The following is a 14517-nucleotide window of genomic DNA, read 5'->3' on the forward strand; positions in this document are numbered from 1 at the left end:
TGGTGAGCCCGATCACATACATTTAGGATGTATTTGAAATCAATGCACTCTGATGTAACTCCCATTGAAGTCAATGGAGTCGTGCACATGTGTGGGTTTCATCTCTACTCAATCCTTGCCTTTGGGCGTGGTGGCCGTCTCCTGGTGCACATAGGTGCTGGTCCTAGAGGGTTGACCCTCGTTTATTATGTCATGTCCCGGGTACATGCCGTAAGTGTCTGTGTTGGGTATACCATTTCTGTCATGTTGCTTATTCCCATGGCTGAGATCGGAAAACCTCCATCCAGGCTCCGACCACTGAAGATGGAGAGACGGAAGCTGCCAGGAGCAGCCGAGCTGCATGGATTCCGATAACTTCCATAGAACTGAAAGAGAATTCCAGGCCCAGCGTAGCCCGGCCGCTCTTGGCCGGTTCTTCTCCATCGCCTCCTGTGGTCGACACCTGGATACAGTATTCCTGTCCCCGCCATGACTAGTTTCCTGCACTTTGATGATGTGTTGTTGGTTTTGGCCATGAATGTCCGATTGGTGGACGTCCAACCTCTGCCACTTACCATAGGAAAGGCAAATTAGACAGAGGGGCCACATATTGACCACACAAGGGTCAGTGTCTGGCATTTTATGCCCTCACCATGCTGATTGCCAGCGGTCACAGAGGTCGGACCCCACCAATTCTAAGAAACATCCATCAAGTAATTTTTTTATAAGCTACGAAGAAAAAACAGCTGTGGCCAAATAAGTGGACAATTTCCATGAGTGGGGAAGGGAAAGAGGCCGAGACGGAGAACCGGCGACTGGCGTGATTTTCTATGTTTCCGGCTTTGTTATTAGTCAGGCATCTTGGCACGGATGCATCGTTTTCTCTCTTGGTGACCGGTTTCTCCACTTTTTTATATTATAATCTCGGCAGTCGTTATACTCTATAGAATTTAACAAGTAAAGAAAAAAAAAGTCAAAACTAATTATATACCAGATTAAATTCAAAATCAAGATTCATGACACCGCTCCGAGCCTCAATTAATTTTTAATATTGTGTCTTTATTTCATGGGAGACGGAACATGTTATTTATTAGTAACACTGAGTGTTTTGGAATATTGCTCGCTCTCATCTGCGCTAATGAAAGGTTTAATGTAACTCCGAGGACACCACATTGAAAGGATTTGTGGCATCTGAAAATGATGTTCTCTCAGAATGAGACCTTTCAGAAACACTTCGGATCCTGTCCAACTTTTAAGAACATTTCACTCCCACTGAATTGAAATTAAAAAGAGCAGGAGGACGTGTGATCTCCGGAAATCGCAGAGCTCTGACATGAGCCGAGCCGCAGCCAAGGTCTTGTGTTTCCATGATGTTTATGGTTGATTAACAACCGGCAATTAAGACCTGACGAGGTTATTACAAAGAAGTCTTCTCCTTGTCATGATCATCGTGGAAGAAATCAATATAGATCACGTCACTTGTAGGAATAATCACCGTGGAGGAAGTCTGTGGTAGAGCCGAACCATTGATGCCCAGAGAAGATGGAGGTTTTCTTGCTGTTGGCTCCTTCCTTGGGCTACCAACAGGGCAATGGAGTGGCGTCATCTACTAGGGGGGCAGACGTCACAGGTGGTGGAACAAGGCGACAAAGGTCTGAACTATCCAGGTTCTTTCAACATATTGGAAACTGGCATCAGAAAAAGGCAAAACGGCCTTCGACTGGTTTTACTTCTGGTTGGTGTAATGGTCTATTGTCTTTCTTGGGGTGCACATTGTCCACCCTTCAGACTTTCAGAAATAACTGGAGCGGTTTCCATCCTCATGGGATCAGGCACATTGGCTTGCAGTAGGTTGATGGTTTAACAACAATCGTATGGAAGATCAGCTTCTGAATTATCGTCACGAAGATGCAGCCTATATTGGCCATTAATATCGTCCCTCCGGGTCATGCAAGTTCCATGACGTCTGAAGACTTTGAAGCATTTATTTATTTATTTATTTATTTACAGTCTCCGTGTCTGGAGGCTGTGCCCTTCTCCTCTCCCACCATCGTTCACAGTTTGCGGGTGGTTTAACCCTATAGGGGGATCGTGGTTCCACCATATCTGCTATTTTCCTTAAGTTTGATACTAATCTCGCCATTTGCGCACAAGGGGTCATTACGCCTCTGTGCCTTCTGCATATTACCCCTCTTTGTCTCATAACCTGAGCCCTTCTGGCCTACATAAGCACGTGACTGATGAAAGTCCCCATGGACTGAAACGTTTCTAGTGCTACAAATAAATCATTTCTGCGGTTACTGAAGTTGAGTGCTAGACTTCTTTGTTGTGTATACCGATGGTTTGGGAACCTAGTCTAGGCACCAGTTTGTAGCTGTGCACACGGTGTTTTCTTTCACAGTCTGTGCTCACACACTCCCTTTAAATTTCAAGCAACAAACATTCATTATCAATGAAATCGTCCATTTTTCACAACTTTAGGGATTGTCTCCTTTCGTTTGGGATCAGTAACAAATGCTGGGTAAATAATATGGAATATAGAATATCGCACGGTCGTATGGTGGACGACTGACTCCACAAAAATGTCTGTGAGCTGCTGAGTAATAGAGAAGGGTGTCTTACATTCATATATCCCAATAGGGCAAATGGAAAGTGCTAACCTCTAAAGTAAAGAGTCCCTGGCTGCCCGGTCTGTTACCTAAAAGCCCCATTTAACAAGGTTAATTGCTTTCTTCTGTATTCAATGACTCAACCGACATCTCCGGATCGGTAACGGAAAAGAAGAAATGTTTCCAAAAACACACGCCGGAGCCCTGCCGTATGCATCCTTCTCTGCCTGCTCTCAGAGAGGAGCCTCCATGCTGACGTACTCCTTCACTATAGTCTTGGCATTGCTATGGTTAATGCCTGGCGCTATTTTATTCCTAAATCTTCTCCATCCGACAAAGCCAAAGTGGATCTGCAGATGAAAGTCCTGTCTGCACAGAGCCATGTACTGCTCTACATGTCTGGAGTATACAGCAACGACTCGGAGGCCAGTGTACAGATGGCGACGCTCTCACATCTCGCTAACTTTAACTCCAGTAATGCACTTTCCCTAAATGAAGCCTGTGTTCACAGCTGTGGGGGTCTGTCTGTACACCACTGCTGCCTGACGGACCCCTACAGACTCATAATTGGGTCCTCAGAGGGGTCCATCCTTCTCAGGACACTGCAGCGCCATGTTTTGCTCTCAGGACTCCGGTGTCTACACGATGATGATGATGACGCAGATGGACAGCCTCGTCTGAGGCTCAGGACACTGCAGCGCCATGTTTTGCTCTCAGGACTCCGGTGTCTACACGATGATGATGATGACACAGATGGACAGCCTCGTCTGAGGCTCAGGACACTGCAGCGCCATGTTTTGTTCTCAGGACTCCGGTGTCTACACGATGATGATGATGACGCAGATGGACAGCCTCGTCTGAGGCTCAGGACACTGCAGCGCCATGTTTTGCTCTCAGGACTCCGGTGTCTACACGATGATGATGATGACACAGATGGACAGCCTCGTCTGAGGCTCAGGACACTGCAGCGCCATGTTTTGTTCTCAGGACTCCGGTGTCTACACGATGATGATGATGACGCAGATGGACAGCCTCGTCTGAGGCTCAGGACACTGCAGCGCCATGTTTTGCTCTCACGACTCCGGTGTCTACATGATGATGATGATGATGACACAGATGGACAGCCTCGTCTGAGACTCAGGACACTGCAGCGCCATGTTTTGCTCTCAAGACTCCAGTGTCTACACGATGATGACACAGATGGACAGCCTCGTCTGAGGCTCAGGACACTGCAGCGCCATGTTTTGTTCTCAGGACTCCAGTGTCTACATGATGATGATGATGATGACACAGATGGACAGCCTCGTCTGAGGCTCAGGACACTGCAGCGCCATGTTTTGCTCTCAGGACTCCGGTGTCTACACGATGATGATGATGACACAGATGGACAGCCTCGTCTGAGGCTCAGGACACTGCAGCGCCATGTTTTGCTCTCAGGACTCCAGTGTCTACACGATGATGATGATGACACAGATGGACAGCCTCGTCTGAGGCTCAGGACACTGCAGCGCCATGTTTTGCTCTCAGGACTCCGGTGTCTACACGATGATGATGATGACACAGATGGACAGCCTCGTCTGAGGCTCAGGACACTGCAGCGCCATGTTTTGCTCTCAGGACTCGGTGTCTACACGATGATGACACAGATGGACAGCCTCGTCTGAGGCTCAGGACACTGCAGCGCCATGTTTTGCTCTCAGGACTCCAGTGTCTACATGATGATGATGATGACGCAGATTTACAGCCTCGTCTGAGGCTCAGGACACTGCAGCGCCATGTTTTGCTCTCAGGACTCCGCTGTTTACACGATGATGATGATGACACAGATGGACAGCCTCGTCTGAGGCTCAGGACACTGCAGCGCCATGTTTTGCTCTCAGGACTCTGTGTCTACACGATGATGACACAGATGGACAGCCTCGTCTGAGGCTCAGGACACTGCAGCGCCATGTTTTGCTCTCAGGACTCCAGTGTCTACATGATGATGATGATGACACAGATGGACAGCCTCGTCTGAGGCTCAGGACACTGCAGCGCCATGTTTTGCTCTCTGGACTCCAGTGTCTACATGATGATGATGATGACACAGATGGACAGCCTTGTCTGAAGCTCAGGACACTGCAGCGCCATGTTTTGCTCTCAGGACTCCAGTGTCTACATGATGATGATGATGACACAGATGGACAGCCTCGTCTGAGGCTCAGGACACTGCAGCGCCATGTTTTGTTCTCAGGACTCCAGTGTCTACATGATGATGATGATGATGACACAGATGGACAGCCTCGTCTGAGGCTCAGGACACTGCAGCGCCATGTTTTGCTCTCAGGACTCCGGTGTCTACACGATGATGATGATGACACAGATGGACAGCCTCGTCTGAGGCTCAGGACACTGCAGCGCCATGTTTTGCTCTCAGGACTCGGTGTCTACACGATGATGACACAGATGGACAGCCTCGTCTGAGGCTCAGGACACTGCAGCGCCATGTTTTGCTCTCAGGACTCCAGTGTCTACATGATGATGATGATGACGCAGATGGACAGCCTCGTCTGAGGCTCAGGACACTGCAGCGCCATGTTTTGCTCTCAGGACTCTGTGTCTACACGATGATGACACAGATGGACAGCCTCGTCTGAGGCTCAGGACACTGCAGCGCCATGTTTTGCTCTTTGGACTCCAGTGTCTACATGATGATGATGATGACACAGATGGACAGCCTTGTCTGAAGCTCAGGACACTGCAGCGCCATGTTTTGCTCTCAGGACTCCAGTATCTACATGATGATGATGATGACACAGATGGACAGCCTCGTCTGAGGCTCAGGACACTGCAGCGCCATGTTTTGCTCTCCGGACTCCAGTGTCTACATGATGATGATGATGATGATGACGCAGATGGACAGCCTCGTCTGAGGCTCAGGACACTGCAGCGCCATGTTTTGCTCTCAGGACTCCAGTATCTACATGATGATGATGATGACACAGATGGACAGCCTCGTCTGAGGCTCAGGACACTGCAGCGCCATGTTTTGCTCTCTGGACTCCAGTGTCTACATGATGATGATGATGACACAGATGGACAGCCTCGTCTGAGGCTCAGGACACTGCAGCGCCATGTTTTGCTCTCCGGACTCCAGTGTCTACATGATGATGATGATGACACAGATGGACAGCCTCGTCTGAGGCTCAGGACACTGCAGCGCCATGTTTTGCTCTCAGGACTCCAGTGTCTACACGATGATGACACAGATGGACAGCCTCGTCTGAGGCTCAGGACACTGCAGCGCCATGTTTTGCTCTCAGGACTCCAGTGTCTACATGATGATGATGATGACGCAGATGGACAGCCTCGTCTGAGGCTCAGGACACTGCAGCGCCATGTTTTGCTCTCCGGACTCCAGTGTCTACATGATGATGATGATGACGCAGATGGACAGCCTCGTCTGAGGCTCAGGACACTGCAGCGCCATGTTTTGCTCTCCGGACTCCAGTGTCTACATGATGATGATGATGATGATGACGCAGATGGACAGCCTCGTCTGAGGCTCAGGACACTGCAGCGCCATGTTTTGCTCTCAGGACTCCAGTGTCTACATGATGATGATGACACGGATGGACAGCCTCGTCTGATACAGGGCGATCGTGAGATTAGAAATGGTGTGAATGAGGATTTGCAGCAATACCTTACACAGCCCGGGAAGAAGGATGTCGATGTTTTGGGAAGAAAATGTGTTTTTGTATTTTTCTAATTTTACACTTTATTTTTTATAAAATCTAAAGGGTTTGTACTAAGTGTTAAAGTTATCTATCCAGTGTGTTTTGATGGTGCCACCATCACTCCATTTAAAGGGGGAGATTACGCTTATAAAGACCCTCAGTGGGGGGCTGAGCGTGCGGACCACCTCTGTATTCATTGTCTGTGGAGAAAGCCCAGCACAGAGAAGCAGTCCCATTAATGACGCTGCGTGGTGGTTGCACCTCAGGACCCGACTCTTGGGCTCAGTGAGAAGGTTCAAGACCCCCAAAAATAAGCAAGTTACCTTCTACTCTTTGGATAGACGATACCATTTAGACTTGGTACAAACCCTAGGTGTATCTCTAGATTCAGCTGACTGCAGATTAAGCTGTCATTTCTGGCCATTATACCACTTGTTTCCTGCATTTTCACCAGTTTCACCTCTGCAGGTTCCACCTCTACTTTTCAGCTGTCTTTGAACTAGTGGGAGCTGATAAGCTCTCCTGATGTAAGGGAATATTGCTCTCCTGTCTATGTAACACATGTTGAGGATCAGCAGTAGCGTGGACATAAGAGTAGTACTGACCAGCGTAGCTGCGTATCCAGCACTGCGGTGAGATGAATCACTTGCTAGAAAGCAGCAGCATGGTGGGCATTGTACAGCAGAACTGAGCAGTGTACTGGTGAATCCAACTCTGGGGTGAGATATAAACGTTTAGTGAGAAGCTGGAACAGCTGGATAGAAATTATACATTAGAACTAAGTAGTGTTGCTGTGAATCCAGGTCTAGGATAAGACCAAATCATTTACTGGAAAGCAGCAAAACCATGATGGACAATACTGAGCAGTGTCACTGTTAACTGAGAACTAGGGTGAGAGAAAACACTTACTAGAAGCAGCATGGATGAGATTATACAACATGACTGAGCAGCGCAGCTGAGACTCCAACACTGGGGTGTAAAAGATTTACTAGAAAGGTGCAATAAGCAGCTGTAATCTGATCCATCAGTCAGATGGCATTCCTACTTCAAGATCAGGAGATATTGTAGTTGTATTTCAGAGTGATTGAGGAGTTCAGAAGGAGATGTGATATCGAGTAAGAGATATTAGAAAGTTTGATTCATGAAAAAAAAGTGTTGGCAGAGGGCTCCCAGCTGCATCAGCGGCTCCCAAAGTCCCAATGTAGAGTGTGTCTTCTACAGATCGAGCAGCAGGCGGCACTCTGCACGGAGGAGAATTAATGCCTCCACGCTGAGCCGCTGCCACGCTGAGCCTCTGCCGCAGACTTGGCTCCACATTGCTCTTTTCATATTATGTGTCTTGTGTTCAGCTGAATAATTTATCTGCTGTTCTCCCAGATTCTTTCTTTCCACCAAATGTAACATAATGAGATTTACATCACGGCACATGTCCCGACCTCCTACAGTGGATTTAAAGGGACCACGTCAGCTCCTGATCCAGTCAGTAACTCCTGGAGACGTCATGTAACTGTATACAAATAAGGCTGAAAAATTATGGACATTGGTGGGGGCTTTTTTTTTTACAATAATTCATGTATTTTGGCGTAAAAATAATTTTTGCATTTACGTTTCATTTAAAACCAGTATCAGTTTGGCTTTTTTTGCTCTTTTTCTTGCACATTTGCTGGCTGCAAAATAAGTTAATTGAGAATCCTCCAGGGAGTTAATTCTGAGGGCAGTTTGTAAGGCTTTGATGAGTCTTTATATGAGCTCCTCAGTGCTGACTTGTGACCACAGATCACATCATAGTCCACCAAAGCTTTCCTGTGCTCATGTATCCACACCGAAATCACACAACGTTGCACATGACACATACGATGCACATAACATGTAACGCAGAGCATGCCCACAACACTGCACATGACACCGAGCATGCTCACAATACTACATGTAGCCACGTAACGCAGAGCATGCCCACAACACTGCACATGACACCGAGCATGCTCTCAACACTACATGTAACGCAGAGCATGCCCACAACACTGCACATGACACCGAGCATGCTCTCAACACTGCACATGACACCGAGCATGCTCTCAACACTGCACATGAGACCGATCATGCTCTCAACACTGCACGTGACACCGAGCATGCTCACAATACTACATGTAGCCACGTAACGCAGAGCATGCCCACAACACTGCACATGACACCGAGCATGCTCTCAACACTACATGTAACGCAGAGCATGCCCACAACACTGCACATGACACCGAGCATGCTCTCAACACTGCACATGACACCGAGCATGCTCACAATACTACATGTAGCCACGTAACGCAGAGCATGCCCACAACACTGCACATGACACCAGGGTGGATTGATTTAAATCACGCCGATTTAAATCATGATTTAAATCACGATTTAAATCAAAAGATTTTTTTCTATTTAAATCGGATCGATTTAAATCATGATTTTAATCATGATTTAAATCACTGATTTAAATCAAAAGGTTTTTTTTAATATAAATCACGATTAAAATGAGAAGTGAGAGCAGTGCGCATGTGCGCCCATAGTTACACGGACGAAACTAGGGGCAACGATCTAACGCCAGGGTGAGGGGGGGACCCCAAAGTAAGTAAAAATCTTTTTTGTTTTACTATATGGCAATAGGTAGGTGTTTAAAAGCAGCATGTCTTAATTGTATAAACTATTAATAGCCTCCACATTTTGTTCATACTGCCCCTTTAATTCCACACTTCTAGCTTGGTTTCACTTTTGGTTTAGTTTCTTTTTCCATTCAGTTGACATGCCCAAACTTGTTGGATAGTCAGCATCTGATCCTACAGAAACCTCTGGAAGAGCATGGCATTGTGAATGTTACACATATACAGCCTTTATTCTACTGAGTTAAACAACTCAGCTTTATCTCATGATGGAAGAACCTTTGGATGGTAAAATATTTTCCTCAAAAAGCAGTTTATTGAAAAAAATCCGATTTAAATCAAAAAAATCCGATTTAAATCAAAAAAATCCGATTTTTTTGATTTTTTTAAAAAAACATTGATTTTTATCCACCCTGCATGACACCGAGCATGCTCTCAACACTACATGTAACGCAGAGCATGCCCACAACACTGCACATGACACCGAGCATGCTCTCAACACTGCACATGACACCGAGCATGCTCTCAACACTACATGTAACGCAGAGCATGCCCACAACACTGCACATGACACCGAGCATGCTCTCAACACTGCACATGACACCGAGCATGCTCACAATACTACATGTAGCCACGTAATGAAGAGCATGCCCACAACACTGCACATGACACCGAGCATGCTCTCAACACTGCACATGACACCGAGCATGCTCACAATACTACATGTAGCCACGTAACGCAGAGCATGCCCACAACACTGCACATGACACCGAGCATGCTTTCAACACTACATGTAACGCAGAGCATGCCCACAACACTGCACATTACACCGAGCATACCCACAACACTACATGTAACGCAGAGCATGCTCACACTACGCATGACAAAGAGCATGCTCACAACACTGCACATGACGCCGAGCATGTGCACAACACTGCACATGACGCCGAGCACGCGCACAACACTGCACATGACACCGAGCACGCGCACAACACTGCACATGACACCGAGCACGTGCACAACACTGCACATGACGCCGAGCACGCGCACAACACTGCACATGACGCTGAGCACGCGCACAACACTGCACACGACGCAGAGCACGCACACAGCACTGCACAGGACGCCGAGCACGCACACATAACTGCACAGGACGCCGAGCACGCGCACAACACTGCACATGACGCCGAGCATGCCCACAACACTACATGTAACGCAGAGCACGCGCACAACACTGCACAGGATGCAGAGCACGCACACAGCACTGCACAGGACGCAGTGCACATCCTCAATCAGAGCACACCCTCAATACTCTGAGGGGGGCTTTTGGTCGCTATCGGACTTGGGCAGAATTCACACATCCAGGTTTGTCAGCACTAGGTTCAGCCCGGATGGAGTCTGTCTGGACTCATGTGTCCGTTGCTGGGCATAACTGCACAGAAAGTATAATGTCATGCGAAGAAGCGAGCGCTGAAATCTCCCACTGTGAGAATATTCCTTCCATCATATATGAGGTTACGGCCGGACCCTCCTACAGGCACCGACCGGGGTGATCTTTGATGTGGACTAGTGCTCGGTCCTGAAGCCGTGCGGGGTGAGGACCCCGGTGCACAGTACCCCAATGTCACTGTAGTCCTGGATATAAGCGTCTAATATAACAGAGGACGCAGCAAGGGGGAAACCGTGAATATAGGAAGGAACGAGGTGATACATTGTCTACAAGTGTCAGGTACACCGAGGTCGGAGCAATTACGGCCAATCATCAACGAGAATACTGGGAGGTAATAAAGGACCGAATAGAAAAGATCTGTGCAAAGTATCATCAGACCTGTGTTATCACCGTGTGTGATGTGCGGACAGAAACAGATTTTTAATTGTGTAGTTTACTGCTCGTTGCCATGGTTATTTGCCACCTCTGTAGTCTATCAGCAGTGGCCTGTTTCATCGGCAAGGAATGCAGGGCTTGCAAACTCGTTCCAGCAGATCTCTGAATCTGGCCAGATAGCTGGATCGGTGTCTCTGCAGAGCAGACCTGAGCGAGCCATCTACCCAGGAGCAGATTCCTGGTGGCCTGCACTGCCCAAACTCACAGTGGGCCACATGCTGCCGCCCCCATTGCCTAAGTATGAGCCCGCGAGCTGTCAATCATCTGGAGCGCACTGTCAACTAGCACCTGAAGAAAAAGGTGAGAAAAAATGGAGACGGCTCCACTCCTCCCTCTCTCTGCACAAACTGTCAGGAAACGACAACTCCCATCTGTTTTTTGTATGTACAGTCCGGTCTATTCACGTGAGGTTCATCCATGACCGACCAGGTTTAGTGACCGGCCGAGAACACTTCAATGCTTTAATAGTTAGTAAATGCTTGTGAAATGGCGCTAATCATGCAGAAGCCGGATCCTCCGCTCCCTCCCAACGACTGAGCAGAATAACAATATAAGAGCCGATCAGACAGCAGAGGAGGGCTTATTCCGGGACCCCGATCCTGGGCCTCTCCTTGGTGGTCTGTGTGTTTCTCAGGGTCTTTGAGTTCTCCTGGATACTTGCCGCTTCCTCTATAGACAGAGGATATACGGTGTATACAGCACTAGAACCGGCAGCTCTGTATCTCAGGGCCTTCTTAATCACAGCTTTGTAGAAGTTTAGCTGCAGAGCGTCAGTTCCCATCCTGAGCAGGATTCTTTTTGTTGCAGACGCTGTCCTCTATGCCGGAGTGCACTCAGACGTCGAAGAAGAAAAGCTACAGCAGCTCCAACAGCAGCAGCTCCGGAGGCGACAGCAGCTCCGACACCGAGGACGAGAAACTGGTGAAAGAGAAGAAAGTCACCTACGACCTGGACAAGCAGAAGTACAAATCATTGGAGAGATCCAGTACGTTCAGATCCGGTCATCGTGCGTAATAATAAGTATGCTTAGCATGGAGCAGCAGCAAACATGGGGCTTCCGCTCCACGTACAGTGAAAATGTGAAGTATTTCACTTTGTAGCACAAGTTACCATTTTCCAACCTCCGTGTCTTTTCAAAACCAGAAATGAACTTGAGCAGTTGTCACTTCTTTTAGCAGTTGGTGAACGCCGTGCAAGTCAACGAGGGGCGATGCTGAACAATAGAGAAGGAACAGCAGATCCATGTGATCAAGCCCCCAATGTGCCACCGTTAGAGGAGCAGCTCCGTGTAATCGAGCCCCCAATGTGCCACCATTAGAGGAGCAGCTCCGTGTGATCGAGCCCCCAATGTGCCACCATTAGAGGAGCAGCTCCATGTGATCAAGCCCCCAATGTGCCACCGTTAGAGGAGCAGCTCCGTGTAATCGAGCCCCCAATGTACCACCATTAGAGGAGCAGCTCCGTGTGATCGAGCCACCAATGTGCCACCATTAGAGGAGCAGCTCCGTGTGATCGAGCCCAAATGTGCCACCATTAGAGGAGCAGCTCCTTGTGATCGAGCCACCAATGTGCCACCATTAGAGGAGCAGCTCCGTGTGATCGAGCCACCAATGTGCCACTATTAGAGGAGCAGCTCCGTGTGATCGAGCCCAAATGTGCCACCATTAGAGGAGCAGCTCCTTGTGATCGAGCCACCAATGTGCCACCATTAGAGGAGCAGCTCCGTGTGGTCAAGCCACCAATGTGCCACCATTAGAGGAGCAGCTCCGTGTGATCAAGCCACCAATGTGCCACCGTTAGAGGAGCAGCTCCGTGTGATCGAGCCCCCAGTGTGCCACCATTAGAGGAGCAGCTCCGTGTGATCGAGCCCCCAATGTGCCACCGTTAGAGGAGCAGCTCCGTGTGATCGAGCCCCCAATCTGCCACGTTAGAGGAGCAGCTCCGTGTGATCGAGCCCCCAATGTACCACCATTAGAGGAGCAGCTCCGTGTGATCGAGCCCAAATGTGCCACCATTAGAGGAGCAGCTCCTTGTGATCGAGCCACCAATGTGCCACCATTAGAGGAGCAGCTCCGTGTGATCAAGCCACCAATGTGCCACCGTTAGAGGAGCAGCTCCGTGTGATCGAGCCCCCAGTGTGCTACCTTTAGAGGAGCAGCTCCGTGTGATCGAGCCACCAATGTGCCACCATTAGAGGAGCAGCTCCGTGTGATCGAGCCCCCAATGTGCCACTGTTAGAGGAGCAGCTCCGTGTGATCGAGCCCAAATGTGCCACCATTAGAGGAGCAGCTCCTTGTGATCGAGCCACCAATGTGCCACCATTAGAGGAGCAGCTCCGTGTGGTCAAGCCACCAATGTGCCACCATTAGAGGAGCAGCTCCGTGTGATCGAGCCCCCAGTGTGCCACCATTAGAGGAGCAGCTCCGTGTGATCGAGCCCCCAATGTGCCACCGTTAGAGGAGCAGCTCCGTGTGATCGAGCCCCCAATCTGCCACGTTACAGGAGCAGCTCCGTGTGATCGAGCCCCCAATGTACCACCATTAGAGGAGCAGCTCCGTGTGATCGAGCCACCAATGTGCCACCATTAGAGGAGCAGCTCCGTGTGATCAAGCCCAAATGTGCCACCATTAGAGGAGCAGCTCCTTGTGATCGAGCCACCAATGTGCCACCATTAGAGGAGCAGCTCCGTGTGATCAAGCCACCAATGTGCCACCGTTAGAGGAGCAGCTCCGTGTGATCGAGCCCCCAGTGTGCTACCTTTAGAGGAGCAGCTCCGTGTGATCGAGCCACCAATGTGCCACCATTAGAGGAGCAGCTCCGTGTGATCGAGCCCCCAATGTGCCACTGTTAGAGGAGCAGCTCCGTGTGATCGAGCCCAAATGTGCCACCATTAGAGGAGCAGTTCCGTGTGATCGAGCCCCCAATGTGCCACCATTAGAGGAGGAGCTCCGTGTGATCAAGCCCAAATGTGCCACCATTAGAGGAGCAGCTCCGTGTGATCAAGCCACCAATGTGCCACCATTAGAGGAGCAGATCCGTGTGATCGAGCCCAAATGTGCCACCATTAGAGGAGCAGCTCCTTGTGATCGAGCCCCCAATGTGCCACCTTTAGAGGAGGAGCTCCGTGTGATCGAGCCCCTAATGTGCCACCGTTAGAGGAGCAGCTCCGTGTGATCGAGCCACCAATGTGCCACCATTAGAGGAGCAGCTCCATGTAATCAAGCCCCCAATGTGCCACCTGTAGAGGAGCAGCTCCGTGTGATCGAGCCCCCAATGTGCCACCATTAGAGGAGCAGCTCCGTGTGATCGAGCCCCCAATGTGCCACCATTAGAGGAGCAGCTCCGTGTGATCGAGCCCCCAATGTGCCACCATTAGAAGAGCAGCTCTGTGTGATCGAGCCCCCAATGTGCCACCATTAGAAGAGCAGCTCCGTGTGATCGAGCCCCCAATGTGCCACCATTAGAAGAGCAGCTCTGTGTGATCGAGCCCCCAATGTGCCACCATTAGAAGAGCAGCTCTGTGTGATCGAGCCCCCAATGTGCCACCATTAGAAGAGCAGCTCCGTGTGATCGAGCCCCCAATGTGCCACCTTTAGAGAAGCAGCTCCGTGTGATCGAGCCCCCAATGTGCCACCTTTAGAGGAGCAGCTCCGTGTGATCGAGCCCCCAATGTGCCACCTTTA

At 49.4% G+C, this 14517-nt stretch overlaps 1 protein-coding gene across 18 annotated transcripts in view; it reads left to right on the top strand.

Annotated features, from left to right (window-relative positions):
* TTLL7 (tubulin tyrosine ligase like 7) overlaps positions 1 to 14517 on the top strand; it is a 203459-nt gene that overhangs the window by 114566 nt on the left and 74376 nt on the right. For all 18 annotated transcript variants that reach the window (XM_077277940.1, XM_077277942.1, XM_077277937.1 and 15 more), the window contains one exon: positions 11642 to 11819. In XM_077277940.1, coding sequence (XP_077134055.1) covers positions 11642 to 11819 — 178 coding nt within the window. The remainder of the gene's footprint in view (positions 1 to 11641; positions 11820 to 14517) is intronic.

The sequence above is a fragment of the Ranitomeya variabilis genome, chromosome 8 (genome assembly GCF_051348905.1).
Source record: "Ranitomeya variabilis isolate aRanVar5 chromosome 8, aRanVar5.hap1, whole genome shotgun sequence".
Lineage (NCBI taxonomy): Eukaryota > Metazoa > Chordata > Amphibia > Anura > Dendrobatidae > Ranitomeya > Ranitomeya variabilis.